Below are 25,117 nucleotides of genomic sequence, written 5' to 3'. Positions count from 1 at the left end.
GACACCTAATCTCTAAAAATACTTACAACTTTGGGAGTAAGAGATCTAGAAAACACATTGTTTGTCAGCTACCTAAAAGGGGATCCCAAGTTGTTGATATCCAACATACTACATTTGGCCTCATTACCACGTTCAGATCAGATCTTCAACCAGTCACAAGAGCAGTTCTTTAGGGACCTATTCTATTGTTTTGGTTAACTAACGAGTCCCCAACTCTAATTCAAAACTACAGTACTAGTTGCATATTGTATGCAGATGACACAATTCTCCTTTTAATCACACCGTAGACGGATACATTAGAATGGTAGACTTTAACCAAATACAGATATCTGATGTTATAGATTGTCGTTTGGAGAGTTTTTTAGTTCACAAAAGGCCTTCGAAATGCCCGGTGCACGCTCCGTGCTTATCGCGGTTGCTAAGGAAGTATTTATAAACGACCTTCACTCAAAGGCAGGGGGCGGGAGTGCCCTTTGTCTAACGACCACCTGCTCGTCAGTTCTGCGTCTCCTACAGAGCCATAACCAACATATCAGTGGCGTGTATTACTGCTTTCTCGGTTGTCACGAGTGTGTCTACTACATATCTCGTTATTATTCTTCATTGTGTGGTAGTGTTGTGATTAGTTTGAAATATTTATCTTGTTTTATAGTAAAATGTAATTAAACTGTATATTACAATGACATTAAAATTTAATGGAAATAAACAGTTTTGTAAATAGTTCTTTTTTATGTGTATCAAAAAATACACTGATTTTAAGTAAAATTCCATTTTTTAAACTTTTCTTGCTGTTACTTTTTATAATTTATTTTTAATACAAATTTGCTTTGAACTTAAAGAAACAACACTTTTTTACTTGTGTGGCGTTATAGGAAAGTTAATGGATTTATTAGTCACGTGCGAAGAGTTAAAACATCAGAGAAGACAAGAAAATCTGTTTCCTGTACAACTGTTTGAAGTAAAAGAAAATTTCACATGACTATTTTAAAACCAAGTTTATTGTATAACTTGTTATACAATTGTTGTTAACAAGGGAATTATTAATGAAATGATGTATGTAAGTTTTCGGCTCCACAGTTATTTTCCTTCCAGCTGCTTGTACAGTTTGGGCACATAATCGTCCCACTGCGCTTGGTAAACGTTTCCACCAATCGGATCTCCCAGATTGTACTTGGCTGCAAACTTACGGATAGAGAACTTTCCCCGATTATCTCCTGACCTGTAATCAAGGTTACCAAACTCATTCAGTAAACAATAAAAACAAAAGATGTATTTGTTACACAATGTTTCTTTAAAAAATAAATTCATTCAAAAGTACATAAAATTAAGGTTTACACATATATAACAATAGATATGGGCATCTATATACGATACCATATTTATATTGAATTTCTGAGAAAAATAATGAAAAATCACAATTATTATTTCAAGGCTCTTTATTTTTATAAGCTATATTTTTAACCTAATTATTCATAGAAATTCACTTTTTTATTAAGTATTATAGTTGGTAATTTATATATGTACATATCCTCCTCCATCAGTCAAAATATGTTTGATGGATGTATATGTATACAAGGTAGATTTTCAAGTTCACTGTTGGAGCCAGATGGACCCTGTGGCAAAAACCTTTTTCTATATAACTATAAAGACATCTTGTTGTTTTGATAGACTTTAACCCAAATTTAAGTGAAGCAAAGAGGATAGAATCCTTGTGCAAAAACCTTATTCTATACCTTGCACTTGGATACATTTTTACAAAAATTGACATGAACTTTCTATATGATAAATGAAAACGAATATACATATATACAATTACACCTTGTGGTTAGACGAATCTTAACCAAGACTGGCATGAATGTTTAATGGAACATACGATAACCAAATATAGTAAGCCTCTTTGGAGCCAAGTTAGCAAACCTTCAGGGCCAAAACCGTTTTATACATAGCATAGCCACCTTGACATTAGATAGATTATAATCAACATTGGAATGGATGTTCTATTTGATAAATTTGACTCCAATTTTGTTTTTAGCAACAAAAGTGGTTTCCACACAACTAGCCAATAGAAATTTATGAATACATTGATTGGATACAGGGATAAAATTATTTTAACACATATTAGGCTACCATTATTTTAATGAAACAAATTTCCAAAATATGGCTGATCTATAATCAAATTGAGAACTTTAATTTCAAGGCACCAGAGCTGAGGAGTGCCTATTTAAAGTCGTGTAGCAATCAAATGTCGTACAGAGGTCACAAAATTTCTAAGGTTGGAAGCTGCTAGAAGCTGGGAGTTCTTAGGGGGCCTTGAGCTCCCAAAGGCTACTTGCTACCACAGACAACCCTTCCCACGCCGTAGACGGATGTATTAGAATGGTAGACTTTGACCAAAACACCAAACAGTTATATTATACATAATGTCTCTTGGACAGTTTTTTAGTTCACAGAAGGCTTTCTAAATGTCCGGTGCACGGTCCGTGCTTATCGCGGGGTTGCCAAGGTAGTATTTATAAACGACTTTTCAGTTTAATTATATTCTAAAATGAAATTGAAATTTATTTGAAATAAACAGTTTTATTTTTATCAATAAATGCGTTAATTTTAAGTAAAATGCCCTGTTTTATACTTTTTTTTATTTTATCTATTATAATTTAGTTATAATAAAAATTAGCTTTGAGCTTAAAGGAACAACATTTTGGTACTTGTCTTGGCGTTAAAGGAAAGTTAATGGATTTATTTATTAGTGGTGTGCGAAGGGTTAACGGCTGAAAGCACTGGGGGTCAGGTGCTTAAAAATGGCAGGAGCTGCCAAATATCAGACCTTACCAAAGTTGAGAGCTGCCAGAGGTCAGGAAATGGTGGAAGCTGCCAGGGGCTGTGAGCTCCAAGAGGCTGAAAGCTCTTAGGAGCTGAACTTGGAATCTTTTAGAGTTAATGAAACTCACACATTTTAGAAGCTTTCAGCAATTAAGTGGTTCAAACATTGCCCTTAAGTTTCAATATTCCAGTCTTATGAACTGCAACATAAATCTAACTCAATCTTGTGGCCAGTGAATCAATAGTTCTTCATTTCTTATCATATTATGTTTACAGCGATAAGAGTATTCATATTTCCAAATCATTATTCCAGCTTACATATATCAGGATCTTCTTCAGGAGATAATGCCTCTCAATTTTTATGCTTATACCTAACTAACTCTATTGCCCATGTTTTCAATAATGTAAGCTTCATTTTAAGCAATTTTGGTAAAAATATTTTGTTTTTTACAAACTTTTTTTAAGTCTTGGAATAAACATAACCTGAAAAAATTCAAAAACCATAATTTATGTTTTGATTGGAAATTTTAACATAGTGTGCAAGATAATAAAATGTAAATATTATTGATACTGTTTATTTATTTGTATTAATATTCTTTTAATTCTTTTTTATTAATAGGCCTAAACAAAGTCATACATGGGTAATTTTTTTACTGCAAAAGTGTAAAATATTTCTGTGTTAATTAAAAACACTAACCATTTTAACCCTAAAACTTTACTTAATTAATTTTTTTCCCATATAAAACTTTATATCCTAACTAAAAATCGTCACTATAAAAACAATACTAAAAAATCCACAAAACAACATAATTTTGCCTAAACATATTTTTTTTATATTCCCACAACATCTCAATTCAAAAACTTAACGGATATGGATCAGTGAATAGTAGCTGGTGGTTTAATACGATACATTAACATCAATAGTTGGTTGAATTTATAAATGAAGGTAGGTTTGTTCACCTGTTTGTCAATCGAGGTTCATCAAATTTCAACTTCCCAGGTTGCTTGTAAACTAGAAACACGTAGCGGTGAAGGCCTGTAAAACATCAGTAATTATAAACACAAATTGTAAATACTTTTACAAAAAATCCAACACTTAAGTAATTTTCTTACATTTATCTTATATTATTATCTTCTTTCTGTTTTAACATTAAATACCTAATTAATTTTGTTTTGTAATAAAACCATGCTAAAATATTACATTTTTATACAAATTCATTCTCAAGTTTTAAAATTTAGAATTGTATAATAATAAAATATGCGAAGGCAGTACACATTTAATAAGTGATTTTGTTTTGACTTCAACATGAAATAACTAATTTTAATGAATACAAATATGTAAAAGATGTGAATACCTCAACACTAGAAGTGTCTAAAAGCATAACCAAAATTGATAACATGTGCATACCACTATTATCTTATGACAAATAAGATGGCAAATAAGAGACAATGTTTCTAAAAGGCAAGAATATACTCGTTTCAATAATCCTCACAATCGTAAAGAACATAAACTTTCAACAAGCAACTTTGACAAACTACATTAATTTTTTTCATGTTAGTAAATCACATGGAAAAATCACAACAGGAACTGTAAACATCTAAGTTTATAATTTTCTAGTGAAAAATGTTTTTTAACTATAAAATGTTTTTATGTCATAATATGAAACTTTGGATCTTTATCTTTCAACTGACATCAAGTTTTAATCCAAGCAAAGAAAGCATGTATAGTTTCTGTGAAATTTCATAATACAATATAGTTAATGCATAAAAAATAACTGCTTTATAAAAATATTGTTAATGCATCGAAAATCGCTTAAAGACAATTGCTGAGTTAAATTAGTCAATTTATTTAAGTAAATATGAATGTAAGATTCTGACTAATAAATATATAGCATCATTAAATATTGATAAGAGCATCATGTTTACCCAATTGATAAGAGGTTGTCTCCTTCTCTTTTCTATGATTAGTACAGAATAAATTTATCATTAAGAAGAAACATTTTCTCATTAGTGTTGAAATAAACACTATTCTAAAGATATCCTTGTCTCATAAAGAAATTAAATTGGATACAAGAATAGTTGATAACAGATGGAATCTGTTTCAATAAATAGATCCTATCAGAATGTAAAGTCAAATGATTGTACAGGGTGTAAATTAAGTCCTGATACGCCTTGGTATATTCCAAACGGATTGAGATATCAATGTACAATCTTCACCATGCTTATTAAAATACTTCAGTGGATGTTTTTGGAAGGTAACAAAATTTTCATTCCCTTTCCAAAGAAGGTAAAAGGGGATAACTTTAAATTTTCAAATTTCAGCTCCTATCTTGTAACATGATATTTTAAAGGTATCTTTAATATAAACACAAGCATAAATCAGTTGCTCCTATCAGCTGAGTTAGATTTCAAACAGTTTCTAAGCTATTTTGCTCTATTACAAAAAGATACCACGACATATTTCATTCATAAAATAAATTTTACTAAGCAGTGCGCATGATTAAGCAAGGGCTGAATCTATACATTAAAATTTAACTTTAAGACAATACACAAACAATATTTTTGGAAGAAGAATGTGAAACCAATATTTTGTGTTGGAATTCAATGTGTTATTTATGTATACAATGTATTTAAATAATTGTGTGTGTGTTTTTTTTTTTTTTTTTAAGAAAAATAATCATTTTATTTATCAACGTATTTCTGAAATAAAAGAAAATATGTCACTAATTATTGTATTTCCAAACCATATTTGGAGCATGTAAAATTATTCTTTAAAAATTACACACACCCAAAACGCTTTTTAAGACATTAGCTTGGTATACCTTAAGGTTAAAAAAAGTAATCAAAGAGTAATTGAATAAGAGATGGCCAAAATAAGCTCCAACTATGGAGCAAGGATTCTTTATTTCAAAATTATTCTTGATTCTGTTTGTAAGTCTGATTATTAATCTGCACAATCAATACAAAAAAAAATATATATATATATATATATTAATCTTCAATAAGAAATCTTCAAATGTATTACAGTAACAGTTTCTATATTTCGGCTTAAGCCGTCTTCAGGAAATTACAAACATATAAATAGGGCTATAAGAACATAATAAAAATAAAACAAAACATCAACACAGAAAATGAAAATTAAGAATGAATTATGTAGATTAATTTTATAAATTCACTTTGTTGACTAAGTCACCTCAAATTTAATCCACTTGGAAATTTTGATTTAGTGACGAGTTGATGGGCTTGTTCCATGGTTCTTAGACTGTTTATACTTAAATTTTCTGATTTTTTTAAATTGGTTTCACTGAATATGTGTCTTCAAAATTTAAATTATGTATTAAACCATGTGCCACTAGAGGTTGATCTGTCTTCTTATGTTTATATGCATACCTGTGCCCTGTCATCCTTGTCCTAAGAGAGTTTATCGTTGAGCCAATATAATCTTGAGGGCATAACTTGCACTAAATTTGGTAAACAATATTTTTTGATTCGCATGTTAAGTCTTCAAATATACTGTATGATTTTTTTGTAGAACTACTTGTAAATGTTTTTGAAGTAGAGCACATGTTGCAAACTAAACACCTGGGTTTATTGCACGGATGTGACCCAACTGTCATGGTTTCTTGGTCTTTGTGCTTAGGTAATTTTGGATGGACTAAAATATCTTTCAAAACTGGTGGTTTTCTAAATCTTATTTTTGGAATGTATTTGAAAATGTTTTTAGTTGAAGCAGAGCTGTCCAATAAACTGTATGCTACTCGAAGTATTATACATCAATTACAAATATACATCAAAATTACTGTTTTATAAAAAAATCTTATCTGCTTGGTTACAAAATAATGTTTTTGTGTAACAATGCACCAGACATGTTATCTATCCCTGTCCATGTTAAAGGTTATCATGACAGACATACAGTTATCAATAACATAATGTATGTAAGTCACATAACAAATAGATATAACCACTAATTATGAGTTTTGCTCATTTGGTTTGTTTGTGATTACAAAAATACTTTACAGCCAAAAGATCAAATTCTTTACATTTGATCAATGTTTGATTTTATGTGGAATATACCGGAACAGTGTACTTCTTTCTAAAATTAACCTATTTGGGTTAGCACAAAAAAAAAGTTTTCCCTCCACCTCGGAAATGCATAAAAACTTGTTGTAAAACATAATAAAATATTCAAAATTTTATACCTCCCTTGTTAACCATCTTTGCAGCTCAAAAAAAATGGAGTAATGATTTTATGTACAATATATTTCTAATACAACTTAATATAATTACTTTTGTAATTATAATTCAATTTAAATTCACCAATCATTCTTGAGGAGAAAATTCATTTAACCCTAAAACTGACAATGGTGAAACTTAATTCTGGCTTTTTTTGTATATTTTCATAACAAATATAATTATCATACTTACTCCCTTCATGTTGTGTTTTGTTTTATTTACAAGGAAACGTTCTTTTATAACACATCATAATTTTAATTAGTTGTAACCATTTAGTCACACTTTTTCTGTATACAATGAGAAACGTATTTTGTCGTTGAACCAAGATATAATAAATTTTAGACCTTTAAAAATATAGTAGCAAAATTATATAAAAAAGATGGCAAAAACTTATAATTACTATAAGAATCACAAATAAAATGTATGTAGCAAAAGTAAAATTTTAAAATAGTAAAATTTACCAAATTATCAAAAAGTGTGTTGGACCACAAAAATTATGATGGTTTTACTGAATAAATTAGTGTTTTTTATTTTAGTTTCACATTCAAATCAGCCATGCTCTTCCAGAAAATTACAAAATACTGAAATAAATTATTTAATTTCAGTGTATAATACCAATTACTTTAGTATTTTTAAATTGTTTAATAAATTATTCAAAGGCAGTGTGAACAAAATATAATCTAAATATCTGGAATTGAAATTTCTAAATAAACCATGCTCTTTGATGTAAAAATAAAACTGGTTTAAAAAATGTTTTAATACTTTTTTTACTTGACATTTCTTTATAACTAACCTTTATAGGTGACAAATTTGTCCAAAAGATATGGATTGGAATAGATTGAATCCTTAATTTTATCTTGCAACAGAAATCTGTTGCAAATGGGTAATAAATCTAATTAAAAACAAACCTATTCCTAGGAATCTGCTACTTATTTAAAATTATTAAAATATACTCTAATTCTTTACCAGTGCCTTTAGGAGGGCCAGAGCCAACATACTCGGATAATGTTTCTCCAGCCGATACGTTGTGGCCAGGGATGTTACCCACAAGCCAGTGATGCCACTCTCGGAACTTGGGCTCCAAGCGGCTTGGCGCATCTGGATCTGTCGGACATAAATAACATTTTAGATGTTATAGGGTGGGCAACTACCCCAATTCACATTTAACTACCGTTTTAAATGTGAAATTACAATGCACCAACTATAGCTAAAATAGATCAAAATTTGAATTAATGTTTTTCCTTTCTATTCTAGCAAGTCTACATTGCAGTTAAGATGTATAAAATAAATTTGTTTGAAATATTTAAAAATAAACTGTTTTCAAAAAGTATCTAATCCTAATCTTGAAAAATATTATTGAAAGTTTATTTATTCATTGACATATTTTAACAAGTGATCGATCTCTTTCAAAATAAATATCTTGACATTCTAAACTATTATTCCAGCACTCCCACCGTGTTTGGAAGCAAGTCTTGAAGGCCTCATACAGAATGGATTTCAGATGAGCACTTATGTTTTGCATTATGTCATTCTTGGTCTCAAATTGGGATTCTTTAAGGAGCATCTTCGAATGAGAGGACAACCAGAAATAATATAGTGCCATATCAGGGCAGTGAAGAGCTTGACGTAATTAAGGGATGCTTGGTTTTACTTAAAAGTTTTGAACACAGTGAGAAGAAAGCAGTGGATTATAGTTCTGAGCAAGCTGTGGAAGATTTTGTGGTCTACAAGATTCATGGTTTACACCATACTGCATCACAAAGGTTATATATAATCTTTTAAATATGTATTTAGTGATATTCTGACCTTTGGTACATACTTATGATAAACTATTCCATTGCCGTCAAAATACAGTCAGCATGACCTTGACTTTACTTCAAACTTGACATGCTTTTTTCAAATTATGTTGCATGTTTCCACTTAGAAAACTGTACTTTGATTTCTGTGCCATGCACCCATGTCTGTTATGACTGACTGACTTGAGAAAATAAGGATCATTCAGTGTACAGTCTAGTGTTCAAGTTTAAGTCGTACCTGTTACTTTTGCTCTGCTGACAAATTCTTTGCAACAAACTTTACAGCAACTCTGTGCATTGTCAAATCTTGTTAAAATTGTATAAACTGAACGACTACTGATGCTCTATAGCTAGCTCATGGACAATAACACATCAACTCCATCACTTAGACGTAAACTTAATGAATAATTTCATGATTTTGACTTGTTTCCATATTCCAGAACAAGGTTCACTGCCCAGTAAAGTGCAGCCATTTTTAAACCTGTTGTACCATTTATTTACCTGTGTCACACTCAAAGCACTTTCTCCAAGATCTGTTAAATTTTTTGGGTTTTCAACTTGAAAATCCCAAAGTTTTGACAAAATCTAATAATATATGCCCCACATGTTTCGCCTTACTCCGGTTTTGTTAAGTATTCTCTTATCACAAATCTAGAAAAAAGGAACTTTTGGTGTTTATGACCAGCTCTAAAATTACATATTAAGTTTAGTACGCTGAAATTTAATTTAACAAAAATTGCAATTGACCACAAATAAATTTTTCTGTGCTTTCCTCTTTACCACAAAAAAAAAAAAAAAATTTTAGGGTTTGCTCAATTAAAAAAAATCCAAAAATGCATCAGAACCCTATTGTTCTATCTCTACAGTTATGGTTATAAGTAAATTGCTATAGGCTCTAAACTATATTTTTGTGTACTTATGTTTACAGAAGAGATATGCACTTATCTTGAAACATGTATCTTCTTAAATACGCAATTAAGCTTTAGGAAAAATCCTGTAGTCTCAGAGAAGGTGATAAGACCAAGCCTCTGAGGATAAAGCTTTTTCTCAGGCCACGCTGTGTGACTTGGCACTATGCCAGTCTTATTTCTTAAATGAAAACTCAGTAATAAAAGTAAGATCCAACCATCCGATCTTATTTTAGGCAGGCAATACACCTAAATTAAATCACTTGTATTTATCTTCATTGTTTGGACTGTTCCATGTGTATGTGTGGAGTAATATTAACTTCACCTATGTTTTTAGTTTTGTAACAGATTTAACAATATTAAACTAGTCCTTACTAGTAAAAAATAGGGTTGACAACAGTAAAGTTAAAAGGTATGCATCAATCCAGGAGGCAAAACATTATAAAACAAAAAGACAACGGATGAAATAGAACACAGCACTTTCTCCAATATAGCGTTTGGCTTTGCCAGTAAAGAGATGTCCTTTCCAATAGTAACATCGGAGAGTATACAATACTTATTACTAAATTACCATATATGAATGAGTGAAGACCAAAGAAATTCTTAGAGTGAATCAAAGTTTTGCCACAGAGATGAAAATCCGTTTCTACATTAATACTTCCACATATAGCCCTACACACATACCTGTCATGCAGAGAGTGTAATACTCATTGGGGTTTGCAATATATTTCACCTCAGGAATGTTCTTTACTTGGGTTGGAGTCAGTTCGTTGCCTTGTTCGACTTTGTGCTTCCCATCGTAGGTGACCTGCAATTGTGTTACATCAGTTAGTTAATTAGCATACTATTAAAATGTAAATTATTCCTAATAATATTAGTTGCCAACTTGGAGGATAATAGGCAGGAAATAATACTCTATTTGTACCGTGGGACATCACCCATTAGGATGGGAAATAGAGTTATACAACCAGTCTTAACATAAAAGAGTGCATACAGTAAACTTTAAGGGGGTTCATACATATTCAAAATATGTTTTACATTTTGATATTCTCCATTTCTCTTTCTTTAATTTAATGTATGTATAACACTTGGGGTTTCACGAAAAATTTACATTTTTAAAATTATTTATTAAACATACTTAAAAATGTGTCTACACAGAAAAACACAAAATCTGAATAAGTCGGTCAATTGGGTTCTCAAATCATCTAGTCAAGGTTGCAGAAAAAGTTTTTTTATTAAAAAAAAAAAAACTGTTGCTATAGTGAAGTGCAGAGTTTTAGTGGCTCTGAGCTTGAAACCAGGAGAAAATTCATGCAAAAATTGGATTGAATCAGAAAATGATGTGCTGACCAAAAGCTAGACAAACTGTTGAGGAAAGAGGAAAGACAGAAGCAGCTAAAAGAAGGTTGTAGGAGGAGTTAGAAGCTGCTGACAAAGAAGCTCCAGTGGAGCCTACTAAATAGCAGTCCATAAGTTTTAATTCACAGTTTCTGAACATTAGATAATTTTGAAACGTATATCTGTATCTAAGAAACTAAAAGAGATATTGATCAAACATTTTTACCAAAGCTTTTCCTATATATGAAGGAAATGCAGGGTAGGTTTTAGATGGATTACATTAAAATAAAATTACTATTTCTAAAAGGATTTTATGTAAAACATTTTACAAAAAAGTTCAATTAAAAAAAATTAACTCATTCAATTTTTTTTCCATTTTGCCCTTTACTCCGTGATTACTAAATAGTTATTTTAGCATGTTTGAAAAGTTTCACCTCTGTAAACCTTACAGTTCCTTAAATACAGGTACATAAAAAGTGCTAAATTAAAATGTGAAAGCTAGGACTGTGTAGTGACTCTCTTAACCATAGAAATGAGCAATTTTATAAGCATTTTTTTATGGTTATCACTGTTAATAATATATTGAATGCTTTTAATGCTTTAAAAAAACAGACATACATAACCAAGGTACACACACTTCCAAATCACTCTATCGTTCAGGAAACACTGTTATTAAAAAAATATAAATGATTACAGTAGTCTAAGTTATTACTTTACAAGAGATAAAATTAAATATATTTATTAATTTTATACAAAAAATGCCTCTTCAACAATTTTTTTCATATGGTTAAAAATAATCCAAAATATAAAAAGATTTCCCCAATTTAATGAAGAGTGAAAACAAATTAGGGTACTTTGGGATTATACCGACCACACTAGTATGAAGAACACAAAAATAGAAATTTATAGAAACAAACATGATAGAACGAAAAAAAACAACTCTTCAATTACAAAATTACAAACTTACAAGCATTTCCAGGTATTGTGATCGCTGTTATCTTATCTTTCTCGAGAATCCTGATTACGGCAGGCCGCGCGGCATCACGTGATTTGCACGGTACATAATTGCCTTTCCATTACAATTCAATTTATATTTCTGATTAGCCCCTCTAGAATTTGATATTTTACTGATAGGTACTATCTCGAGGGATGTTTTTTCTTTCGTCGACATCAGCGCGGGGCAGCACCGAAGGTGCTGTCAATGCCCGCGCTGATGGCCGGAGGCACTCGCATTTTGGGTGGCGGAATGTGATCAAGAATAAAAACAAGTTTTTAGTGTTTTTTTAATAAAGAGTTTAGTTTGGTAAATGTTTGTTTTTGTTGAAATTTTGTGTTTGGAGAAATGTAGAGGTAAAACACGGAAGTACAACAAAGCGATGCACCAGCTGAACGGGCGGCGAGACTCTGCAATCACGTTATCTACTAGACGCTCGACTTTGACCTCTGTCTGAGGATGGGGAGGGGTTTGCGATAAGACAATTCCTGTTTTATATGGACGAAATATTGTTCTACGCTAATCTAGTAATCAGTAGAAACGAAATATGAAATAACGATTCATGTCTGGGTGTGTGGTCGGTATAATCCCAAAGTACCCAAATTAGTTTTTTAACAATATTAATTACCAATTTATAAACAATTTTGTCGATCCTAATTGAATAATTCAATTTAAAAGTCTAAATCCCTACTGACCAGGTTAAACTGAACCAAGTGTTACGTACTACACGTGAGACTGCTTTGTGCCACTAGGCGAATAAAGTTTTGTTTGGACTTAGGCGCAAATAAAGTAACTAATAATGCAAATTTATAATTCCTAATCAATCAATAGTGTTTTAATTTTAGTTATAAAGCTGTAATTCATCAATTTTTTAATTTCATTTTATGCTAGAGTTGTACCCTTGTCAGAGGATTGTAATAATTTTCTCACACAGATTCGGGGCTGCCCACACGGAACCCTGAATACTTTTCTCAAGTTCAAAATCGAGAGAGAAAAAGAAGAGTGTAATGCAGGGGCTTTTCAAAAACAGCCGGATTAGTAAAACTAGACCAACAGTGTCAACTAACTCTCTTTAGGGATATATCAAAGAACAAAAATAAATTTGTAGACCTATTGTAGTCGTACAGTGAAATTCTTTCCCACACCAAATACTGTAATGCTTCTTTTAATTTGGCACCCTCCCTAAATTATACCCCATGTAGGGGCACAGGCCTGGAGTCGCTTCTGATTACATTGTATAAATACAATTTAATCATTTTGTAGTTCATTTTTACTAAAAGTTATTACAGTGCTGGAAACTGGGTAGCAGTGATACACATCCAAAATGACAGATCTAACCTGCAGTTAATCTGCAATAGTCTATACCATAAGAGAGAGATATATGATTGAACTAATATAGGAATGAATATCACAAAGACGATTTGCAGTCTACAATTCTCTATATGTTAGATAAGAAACAACTGCACAGCTTAAAACGACTTTATTTAATTGTGGAAAATGCCGGACAAAGGGCATATAGGTGTATGTGCCCTTTTTCCGGCAATTGCTTTATTGGATCCGCCATGTTGTTTAGAATGTGCCCTGAAAGTTTGAAAAAAAATCTCTATTCTTTGGTTTCTGAGAGAATTTTTTTTGCAACTGTGCAGCTGACAAAATCCAAAACAATGACATCTAACATCAGTGCTGTTTCTATTTTCAGTAAATACAAGAGTAATAACATTATAATAAAGTTTATAAAATATTCCAGTACAATAAATTTTAAGCACAGGATCCTTTAAGTGTTACAAAATATCTTTACAACTATAAACTTTAAGAGCCGTTTCCCGAAAGTACAATATCTTACTATGTGCCCTTTGTCCGGCAAGGTCCTCAATTGTATAACTGCAAAAAAGACGAGAGACCGGTCACTGACAGTAAGCACTCAATACAACCTTGAGAGTTTGATACCATGATATTACAGAATTACCTCTATAGTTTCACCAGGTAGTTTGTCCACGACATCAGGAACTAGTTCCAATTTGTCCATTTTGTCGGAAATCAAACGCCTAGAAAAAGTAATTGGAAGTTGTTTTAACTCTGAACTCAATAACCGAAATCTAACGACTGCTCGCGATAAGGTTAGACTTGAAGTAACAGTCATGATTTGGTTTGGTTATAAATAGCATTCAGTGTTGCCAACAGATCACGACCCTATTTTACAGTAATTTATCTTGTTTACAATAAAAACTAAATACCCGCATCCCGTAAAAGCATTTTTCCACTAGGTGTTTTTTGTGTCTAGGCTATATTTAGACAAACAGCAAATCTTTTTTACGACAAGCTGGAAGTAAAATTTATGAACATATAAAGCCTGTTAAAATAGTATATTTAATGGCATTTTATAATAGTATACACAAATATCTTTTTTATTTAGGGTGAAAACAATGTTATTTATCTAATAAAATGTAAAATAGCCCAAAAATTGCATTTAGACTTGATTTGGTTGAAGTTAAAATAAATAACTCGTCGTATTTTTTCAGATATTGCTGGATCTCAAAAGTAAAAATATAGCTCTAAGAAATTAAAGAAAAATACTAAACATCCTCTCTTCTTCAAAATGTTCTATAACAAGGCATTTTATAACGGAAATTTTGTATTGAAATCATATTTGAGAACAAAAAACTAATTATATTTGCAACTTTATAAGATCATGTAACAAAGTTGCCAAAGATAAATGTAATCTTTATTTACTCTTGAAGGTCTATTATTAATCTTAAGCAGGAGCTTTTTTTCGACAGGAAACTTCGTCAGCTCTTACCTCATTAAATGTGGTTGAACGCTGAGGACAGGAATATTTATGACATCGGGCTTAGAGATTAAACCAAATTGAATTGAGGACGCAAAGAACCGAACCGAGATGAGCTGTTTTAGTACCGTATTACGGGGTGAATAGGGACGCCGAGGTGATTAGGGACAAAAACGGAAAAAGTTTTGTTTTATTTTGTTACATACATGTTTTTTATCAAATAGTGGTAAACAAAGTGTCAATAGTTAAGCCATAACATACCCTACGAAAACGTGTCTGAATAAAACTTTGTTGACATTTATTACTCTATGTTTACAACTTCTGTGTTTTGTTGACTTTTTAGGAATTTGTCATAACCTCAAAAGTTTGTTGTGGTGTGAACCAAGTTGATGTTTTTATGAAACAAGAATAATCTAGCCTTTTTAAATACCTCAAGGTGAGTAAAATAACGTAATATAAGTAGAAATAGGATAATAATTTATTATGTTACAAATTTTAAAACAAAAAAAGCGTACTTCGAAGAAAAAAAGTGGTGAATGGGGACATTGTTTGTGGTCAAAGCCAAGTGATCTAACATAAAATAGTTTGTTGCGTAGGTTACCTTCAATGAAAGAAATTGCTTATTAGATGTTTTTATAATGATATTTATGCAGTCTTAAAGTATATTTTTAAGACTTAGCCTAATCTGTGTCATTTGATTTCAGATGCCGAGGACTTATAAAAGAGATCCGAGGGCCAAACATCACCGCCCTGTTGATGAAGAAGCCATAAAACGAGAACTAGATGCCGTGGCAAAAGGCATGTCTATTAGAAAAGCTGAAGAGCAGTTTAAAATTTCAAAATCAGCGCTGCACCGATACGCAAAAAAAGCAAGAAGTGGACGAGAGTTGACTTTTAAAAAGAAAGGGGGACAGACCGCGTTGGACTCAAAGTTAGAGCAAGAAATCAGTGCTAGCTTATCTAAGTGTGGTGAATGGGGTTATCCTCTGAGTACATTTGATGTCCGGTGTTTTGTTAAGTATCATTTGGATAGAGAAGGGAAGAATGTATCAAAATTTAAAAAATAACTTTCCTGGTGCAGACTGGGCTGATGGGTTTTTATCAAGACACAAGGCCATTCTGTCCCAAAGAATGTGCCAAAACATTAAAAGAAGTAGAGCGAAATTATCTCCAAAAGTAATCAATGACTATTTTGATGAGTTGAAGGACACTGTTACAGATGTTCCTCCCGATATGATAATCAATTATGATGAGACTGCGTTGTCCGATGACCCAGGCCGTCGCAAACTAATTTTTAAAAGGGGTTGTAAATACCCTGAGCGAGTTATGAACAAAAGTAAGAGCAATGTGTCTGTGATGTTTGCTGCCACTGCTTCTGGCAAAATGCTGGCTCCTTACATAATTTATAAAGCCACTAACTTGTACGATTTATGGTGCCAAGGTGGACCTCCAGGATGCTTTTACAACCGCACCAAGTCAGGTTGGATTGACGGAAACACATTTTTAGATTGGTTTCAGAGAGTTGTTATCCCGTACTGTCGCAGATCAAATGGGAAAAAAGTTGTAATAGGTGACAACCTAAGTTCACATTTGTCACCGGTTGTTATTCGGCTAAGTGAACAAAACAACATCCAGTTTGTTTTTCTGCCGGCTAATTCAACCCATTTGACACAGCCCCTGGATATAGCACTGTTCGGTCCCATGAAAAAATGCTGGCGTAATGTTATGGAAGAAGCAAAATTTCATGAAAGGAATAGCAATGCCTTTGATAAGAGATATGGTACTTTGGGATTATACCGACCACACCCAGACATGAATCGTTATTTCACATTTCGTTTCTACTGATTACTAGATTAGCGTAGAACAATATTTCGTCAATATAAAACAGGAATTGTCTTATCGCAAACACCTCCCCATCCTCAGACAGAGGTCAAAGTCGAGCGTCTAGTAGATAACGTGATTGCAGAGTCTCGCCGCCCGTTTCAGCTGGTGCATCGCTTTGTTGTACTTCCGTGTTTTACCTCTACATTTCTCCAAACACAAAAATTCAACAAAAACAAACATTTACCAAACTAAACTTTTTATTAAAAAAACACTCAAAACTTGTTTTTATTCTTGATCACATTCCGCCACCCAAAATGCGAGTGCCATGCCTTCTCGCTGATGTCGACGAAAGAAAAACATCCCTCGAGATAGTACCTATCAGTAAAATATCAAATTCTAGAGGGGCTAATCAGAAATATAAATTGAATTGTAATGGAAAGGCAATGATGTACCGTGCAAATCACGTGATGCCGCGCGGCCTGCCGTAATCAGGATTCTCGAGAAAGATAAGATAACAGCGACAACAATACCGATCACAATACCTGGAAATGCTTGTAAGTTTGTAATTTTGTAATTGAAGAGTTGTTTTTTCGTTCTATCATGTTTGTTTCTATAAATTTCTATTTTTGTGTTCTTCATACTGGTGTGGTCGGTATAATCCCAAAGTACCAAAGATATTTTCCATCTCATGTGAGGAAAGCCCTACAAAAACTAGAGCCTAACTTACAGAAAGACATCATTGCAGGTTTTGACAAGGCAGGAATTTTTCCTCTTAACCGAAAACGTGTGTTGGACCGGCTGCCCCCTGAGCTGTGTGAGGATGAAGATGTTGATGGCAGTCAGGCTAATAGCAGCACTAGTGTAAATGACAGTTTAACAACTTTCTTGAAAGAGATGCGTTATGGTGATGGGAGGGAAAAACAAGCAGTAGGCCGAAAAAAGAAACTGAACATTCCGGCTGGCCGCAGCGTCACTCTTGCAGATTTTGATGACCCTGACGAGGAAGAAACAGAAAATGAAAGATCTGAAAACGAAGATCTACCAGACAATCAAGAATTTTCTAATTATGATTCTAATGAAGAAGGTTTTGATATGGAAAAGAGCGATGAAGAGCGTTCTGAAGATTTAGCGGAGTGCATCAGTGAAGGAGACTGGGTGAATGTGAGATTTACGTATGATAAGGGGGTAAAGGTTTTTATTGGGAAGGTTTTAGGAATCGAAGATGCAGAATTTATTGGGACATTCCTTCGGCAGTCCAGTAAATGTGACAATATTTTTTTATTTTCCCAATGTGCCTGATGAGTTCCCATTTAACAAGGATGACGTTTTGGCAGTTTTAAAACCGCCACACTCACAGAGGGTACGGTATATTTTTGAATCCGACCCCCTAAAGTAGGCCAAAACAAATGTAAAAAGTGTGTCTTCATAAATTTTATTATTTTATATAGGCCTATTTAAAAACCATTGAAATGTAAGTAGCCTACTGTAAAACTTTGTTACTTTACAAATAAAAACTTGTACTTGTACTTTGCAACGATTTTCAAAATCATTTATCCTTATTTATGACAATATGTTTACAAAATAATGGTTAACAGAATATCTAATCATGTTTAATAACTAAAATGGAATAAAAAAAAACATAATAAGTGTCCCTATACACTCCATAGTAACACCCAATAGGCATTTTAATGTAAAATAAATAGGTGTCCCTATTGACCCCAACCCTGGGGTGAATAGGGACAGTATTAATAAAATAAATATAAAAATCAGTATTACTGATTGAGAAAGGAGAGGGGTGTGATTAGATGCCTAGACATTAGTACCAACTATTAACCATGTGAGTTATGTCAGATGTCATTTGGATGTTAAAATATTGTTAAATAACTTTAAAAACTGTCCCTATTCACCCCGTATTACGGTACCTACCAATTCTGTCGTCTGTATTGTAAGAGCAGAGGACGCAGCAGGAGTCAAATAATTTACAACAGCAATTTAGCTTACGTTGTAAGACTTAATGTAGCGTTTAATATGAATTAATTACGAAGAAAAACAAAGAAAAAGGCTAACGTAACAAGTGTAAAAAATAATATATAGGTATTTCAATTAGTTTTTGAGGGACATTTTCATAATTTGCACATGTAGAAGTGTTTTTAATGTATGAAAGGGAGGAATAAACTCACAGTTGTCAGTTAATGAATTTAAAACGTAATATATAGCTTACATTGTAGCTTATATTATTTATAACACTTCTGCAATATATTTTAGTCAAAACCTCAGTTATTGAAAAAGATAGGGTCTACAATCCATCATCTTATGGTTCTATTACTGACTATCCCCTAAATGAGTGATGCTCCTTTCATATGAAATAATAGATGTAATGAAGTAGATATCCTTATGTACTTTATAAACATTTAATTACTGATTAATGAGCAAAAGGGTAAATTTTGGAAAGGAAAACGTGTTTATTGTAGGCTATTTTACTACTAAAATATTAAATTGAATATTAGCTGCTAGCTGGTTAAAAATAACTAATTACAAATTATTGTTGAATTCAAAATTTCTACACTTGCTATTTACAAGAAAGTTAAATTAATTAGCAAAACAGTCATTATTAACAATGTAGTTATTGTTAAAGTTTGTAAGTACTTCTATAAAAAATATTTGTGAAAAACGTTTATTTATTTTACCCAGTAGTCTCTACTGTTACATTCAAACTACCAAAAGAACATTGATTTAAACATTTTAGTATTTTATGTGTAATCTACAATTTACATCTATTATATAAACAAGTAATACAGATATTTTGAATTTATAGGCATAATATTAGTAAATAATTTTATTACATACGATAGTATGTAGTAATACATATTAACTAAAAAGATATTTTTAGTTAATATGTATTACAGAATTTTAATATTTCAGGTCACCCTCGAACACCCCCCCCTTTATCGCAATAGTGACTTGTTATCTAAAATTTCCTCTCTTCCACATTATCATATTGAAACCTGATACCTAGCGGTATAATTAAAAATGAGCTGATTAATTATGCTATTACAGAACATTGATTCAGTTAAAATCTTGAAAAAACTGCTACTGAGTTTTAGGCCAAATTTGTCAGATAACATTGTAGGTAAACTCTGAAAACTTTCAAGTTTGACTCTTATTTAAAAACGAAGCTTGTTTTACATTCCCAAAGCAGAGTATTACACTATTTTATCATGATGGGCAATCAATAAATAAGGTATTGCAGAGTTTTATGCCTTAGCTGGTACTACTATTTTTGATTCATTAAAAAAGTCAGCATTTTCTATAAAAACTACATAGTAGATAAAAATATAATATGGAGTGTAAAACTTTTGAAATCTTTAAAACAAGAGTTTCCAGGACTGTTTACAGTTTAGTTGAAACTTAGCTCTGACTATCTTTTTTTAAGTTATGAATATTTTGTATGAGTCCACAGAATTCTCTCAAAATATTATTCTATACCTCAGATGTGGATGAAAAATGCAAAGTAGACAGCTTTATTTTTTTATAAACTTATTACAGGGGAGATAGTTCTCAGAGCAAAACATGCAAAGCTCAGTTTACCTTAAAGAAAAATAATGTATCTCTCCATTGCAAATTTCCGCCCACTACAAATCCGAGAAATTTTGGAAATGGCTTTGAAAACATTTTTTCAGCAAGTAATATTGTTAGAAATTATTGTAAACTGATTATTTACTGGTTTACCAACCCATTAGACCTAAACCACTTACCTGCCTTACTCATCACTTAAACCAGTGAACGGACCAGGCATCTGTCTATTACAGTCAAAGATAACAAACTGAAGCATATGGGAGTATGTGTAGGAAGTCGTTAACATAGAGCAATAAACGTATAAGACCCAAAGCATATCCCTGAAGAACACCCCTGTCATTGATAAGCCAGTTTTAGAAGAGTGTGGTACCAGATGAATAAATCTCTTTTGCGTTTGAAATAACAGATACAATGTCAGCAACTCCTTTCCCAGGAACCATTGAAATCTAATCTCTAGAGAAGAATGATAAAGTACATACAGTCAAGTTTTTGAGAGGTCAAATCATAGATTATACATTAATTGATCCCTAGTCAAGTGACAGCAAATCCAACTCTGCCAATTTAAAAATAGCATGACTTGTTGAGGATCCTTTTTGAAATTCAAATTGGCATTTATTAAGGATTTGTTTATATTTGAAGAAACTCAATACTCCTGTCAGAAAATCTTTTTAGGAATATTTGAAGGAACTGTTTTGTCAGAAAACCCCCTTTTCAAAGATTTTAGACCAAACTGATAAGATTGCAACAGGACAATAATTTATTAGAAGTATTGCTTTTGTAATCCTTTTTTAAAAAAAGTGGTTTGATTTCCGACCACTTTAACATTTCTGGACTCCTTTTTCTAATAATAAATTTATTAGTTTTGACAATGAATGAGAAATTAGTTGGCTGACAGCATCCCACCCAGTTGAATATGAATTCTTAAGGGAAATTATTATTTTGAAAACCTACTTTGTGTTGACAAATTTTGAAGATGCAAATTTAAAGCATGTTTTTCGAATCCTAAGTCCTTTACAACATTAAAAAAAAAAAAAAAAAAAAAAAAAAAAAAAAAAAAACTTGATAGAATTGGTGATTTTTATGTAATTTATTATCAACCCTTTATTTCAAGCTGTATAAGTTCATCATTTTCCTTTACAATTTTTCTTGTCTCCCTATGTACTCGTATAACATTTTTACAATGCTTTGGACTTGCTCTCCTCCATCAGGATAAATTTAGGTTTTTCCTGAAAAACTGTATGAATTTATTATTAATTTGGATTTGATTGTGGTGACAGGGAGACAAAGAAACATTTCACTATCAACATTGCATTTTGTGATAACTACTGAATTTATTTTCTTGTGGCTACAAATTAGTCTAATATCACCCACATACCGCATAGTTACTTGTGTCTAGTTCAGAGATGAAAAGGGGAACAGAAGGGGACTACTACTACTAAGAACAGTGAATATGTGAATAGTGGTTCTGAAAAAAATCTCCTCATCCCTAAAGAGACAATTACAATATATGGATACTTGTACATAATGGCTCTGTTACACTATTACTTACCTATTTATGTAAGTGCTGAATAAATTTAATAGCAAGGATGTAGCCAGCAAGAGAATCCAAGGGGTCCAAACCCTCCCCCCAAATTTTCAATTGTCTCAATTACTGTTTTAGTAAATGATTGTTATTATTTAAACAATTCAGTATTACTGACATGTACTGCTGAAAGATCGTTCTCAACATTGATACGAGTCAAGAACTTTTTAAGGAACAAAATGGGGCCTTATTTTCTGTCCAATTTGGGAAATATCAGTTGTCTCGACCCCCTTCCCCCAAATTTTGTCCTGGCTACGTTATTGTTTAATAGAAATTCCAAAGATAAAAGATAAGGCCATAAGAAGAGCTCAGTTCAAAGGATACTGGACTTTTAAGTTTGAAGCTTGTTTATTATTAAATTAGTTTTAACGTGTAATCTACACATTCAATTTTCTTTTGGATTGAAATTCCAAGCGAACACATAAATAACTATAAAGAAATCATACCCCACTGATCACTGGGCTTTTTACTGGGTATGTGTAAAAAGCCCAGTGTGGATAGGAACCGTAGATTTGAAAACTAAACAAACATAACTGAAAATAAATATTTGAATTAAAAAATCAAAAGTTCTGAGTTAACTGAATATTTTTACTGTACCTCCAAAATTTGATAAGGAGCTTCTTTCAGCATGTAGGGGACCAGCTCAAGTCTCTTTAACGCATAGTGCCAATTTACCTTGCGGACCTGCATTTTCCTCCATGGTTCTTTCCGATAATTTATTTTTGTATTGCACCAATGAACGCAACACAACACGACGACAACTAGCTTGGAAACTAACATGGGATTGAGATAACATCTAAATAATGACATTAAGTCACAAAATGACAGATTGTGCTTATCTCTATTGTTTTTGATAGCTTGACGAGACATTTTATTCATAATATTGAGTAAACTCTACAATAGGCACTTTTCTCGTAATTAATAAATTTAAAGATCTAATATAGTAAATAGTGCAACATTTTGCAACAAACTTTCTTTCTTCGCATGCCAGACATTGTACTTTGGTTTTTTCAAACTAATAAAGGAGTTCCGATCAAGTCTACATTGAGACGTTAGGTTTACATGGTTCCCTACATTATGCCTCTACCCAAAATCAAAATGAACGCATTTTAATCCATTTATTTGGGTAGTGGCTTTCTGCTCAATTGAACTGGAATAAAGTAACGCAAATGCTCTGAGATTACTAAAGTTATTATTTCTTAAAATTCTGGTTGCAACAGCAACTGGACTCTTAATAAATTTATATTTCCACTAATTACACTTTTTAGGTATCAAATTAAAGTTGTTAATAACTTATTTTTGTACACCTAGCTTTTTTACACATTTCACCCCTTTTGTTTTTAATGTATAACTTTTTGCACACCATATTCATTCTTACAATACAATGCACAAAAGTAACACTACAAATAACTACTGCAGGTTAACAAAATCCTTAAATAGTGTTATACTATGTTAAATTTAGAGATTTATAATGGTTTGGAATATCTTATGAATAAGTACGATGAAGAATTACTTTTAAAACGATTTTTTTGTTGATTACTTGATAATCCTTTCTATGCTATAGAGTTTGTTATGCTTGAAAACATTAAATTTAAGATTGTTGTTTAGTGTTCTAGATAGGCTCTTTTTAAAATAATTTTATTTTGCATACATAAAGGCTGTGAAATTCCATTAAACTGTTCAGTGTGTTTTAATATAGATTATATATTTGTATGATTTCTAATGCAGGATTAAAAAATTGTCTTTTCTGTGGTTTGTTATAGATTGGTAAATTTGAATGATTTTAATTTTCTAAACTTCAAATAGTTGTGGAGTGTTTGCGAGTTTGCTTAGGCTAATGTTGTGACCTGGCTTGTGGCTGTGATTTTGACTTTTGTCAATAGTACTTTTATTCTGTAGACAATAAAGAGATTTCTATTTCTATATGATTGTCCTCTCAGCTTGCGGGGCCACTATGTGTGGCCAGAGCCGTTTCCTCTACCCAGAGATTTATAACCATTTCCTTTCCATCAGCTCCAGCCGACTCCTCATGGGCCTCGCTTTCTTGTTCAGTTCTTGGGCTACTACGTGTGGTCCGTTGTATTGCAGTTATAAAATTCAAACATTATCTCCAATACAATGTCTACGAGAATACATTATCTGCAATCCTTTCCCCACAATAAACAAAAGAAAATTCCAGTCTTTTTAAAGCACAATTTTTATTTACTGTGGTTTCAAGTGCTTGTATAAGGTGGTATCAGAAAGTTCCCAGACTAGATCAGTTAATTATTGTTTTCTTACCTGGACTATTATTAGCTGTTATCCCCTTCAAAATAAACTCCATTTGAGTTGATACAATGATCCTAGCATTTTTTTCATGACGGGAAAGTGTCAAAAAAACAGCTTTTCCGGTAAGATGTTGAGAACTTCCTACGTTTTCTTTCCTACGTCTTCAACATTGTCAAAACGCTAACCTTTCACATGCATTTTCATTTTTGAGAAGAGAGAAAAGTCACAAGGAGTTAAATCTGGCAAATAGACAGGATGTGAAATGGTAGCCATGTTGTTTTTGGCCAAAAACTGTGTTGTTTTCATGAAAGTGTGAGCTGGAGCGTTGTCGTGATGCAACAGCCATTTTTTGTCTTTCAAAAACAGAGTGCACTGTAGTATCAGGTGGCACAAACTCACGAAGGACAATGCCTTTAATGTGAAAAATAACCACAAGCATTGATTTTCTTGCACTTCTCATAAGTCATTTATTGTCTGATGGAGGTCTTCAGGACTGAGGTGCCGAATTTTTCCAACAATTTCATCTGTTTTGCTCGTGGGAGGGTGTCCTTAACGATGATCATCTTCAATTGAAGTTCTGCCAGCCTTAAAACAAGCATACAATTCAAAAACCTGTGTTCTGCTCAGTGAATGTTCTTCTTGAAGCACTGCAAAATATTCCGTTGGTGAATTCTTAAGTTTAAAACAAAACTTGAAGCAAGCACATTACTCGAATTTATCAGCCATCACAAAAATCGCTACGTAATGATAACACTCAACAACACAGCAAAACTTGTAGACATAATGTAATCATTCACAACAATGAAACTCTGCACAATGCCTCAGCAGCTACTGACACGCCAACTTGTACAGTTGCATTAAAAAAAAATGGTGAGTAAAGTTCGAAAATCTTCTGATACCACCTCGTATAAAAAAAACTTGATGGAAATCGTGTACACAACCGTAAGTGTTGACTTTTTTTAACCCTTTCAGGGCCAGGACCAAATATGACAT

The 25,117-nt window shown here is 32.2% G+C and overlaps 2 protein-coding genes across 3 annotated transcripts; one reads left to right on the top strand and one right to left on the bottom strand.

Moving 5' to 3' along the window:
• Positions 1-980: 980 nt before the first annotated feature.
• LOC124353181 (protein D2-like) lies at positions 981-22,649 on the bottom strand. 2 transcript variants are annotated; one of them, XM_046803052.1, is made up of 5 exons: positions 22,454-22,649; positions 10,442-10,565; positions 8,020-8,157; positions 3,781-3,856; positions 981-1,219 (listed from the first exon to the last, which is right to left on the bottom strand). In XM_046803052.1, the coding sequence occupies exons 1-5, from the start codon at positions 22,634-22,636 to the stop codon at positions 1,078-1,080; spliced, it is 663 nt and encodes a 220-aa protein (XP_046659008.1). In that variant the 5' UTR covers positions 22,637-22,649; the 3' UTR covers positions 981-1,077. The 2 variants fall into 2 exon arrangements, with proteins under 2 accessions (XP_046659008.1, XP_046659009.1); XM_046803053.1 differs by lacking the exon at positions 22,454-22,649 and adding an exon at positions 14,056-14,248.
• LOC124353180 lies at positions 15,395-18,199 on the top strand. The gene is made up of 2 exons (XM_046803051.1): positions 15,395-16,649; positions 17,373-18,199. The coding sequence occupies exons 1-2, from the start codon at positions 15,874-15,876 to the stop codon at positions 17,995-17,997; spliced, it is 1,401 nt and encodes a 466-aa protein (XP_046659007.1). The 5' UTR covers positions 15,395-15,873; the 3' UTR covers positions 17,998-18,199.
• Positions 22,650-25,117: the final 2,468 nt, after the last annotated feature.

Source organism: Homalodisca vitripennis, chromosome 1 (genome assembly GCF_021130785.1).
Source record: "Homalodisca vitripennis isolate AUS2020 chromosome 1, UT_GWSS_2.1, whole genome shotgun sequence".
Taxonomy (NCBI): domain Eukaryota; kingdom Metazoa; phylum Arthropoda; class Insecta; order Hemiptera; family Cicadellidae; genus Homalodisca; species Homalodisca vitripennis.
Note: the sequence above shows the minus strand (reverse complement) of the source record. Positions and strands in the feature narration are given on the sequence as shown.

Coding starts and splice junctions, on each gene's coding strand:
- LOC124353180 (XM_046803051.1), top strand. CDS start 15,874: ATGTCCGGTGTTTTGTTAAGTATCATTTGGATAGAGAAGGGAAGAATG. Junction 16,650..17,372: donor AGCAATGCCTTTGATAAGAG/ATATGGTACTTT, acceptor AAAGTACCAAAG/ATATTTTCCATCTCATGTGA.
- LOC124353181 (XM_046803052.1), bottom strand. CDS start 22,636: ATGTTAGTTTCCAAGCTAGTTGTCGTCGTGTTGTGTTGCGTTCATTGG. Junction 3,857..8,019: donor TGGCCCTCCTAAAGGCACTG/GTAAAGAATTAG, acceptor GATGTTTTACAG/GCCTTCACCGCTACGTGTTT. Junction 1,220..3,780: donor GAACCTCGATTGACAAACAG/GTGAACAAACCT, acceptor CCTTGATTACAG/GTCAGGAGATAATCGGGGAA.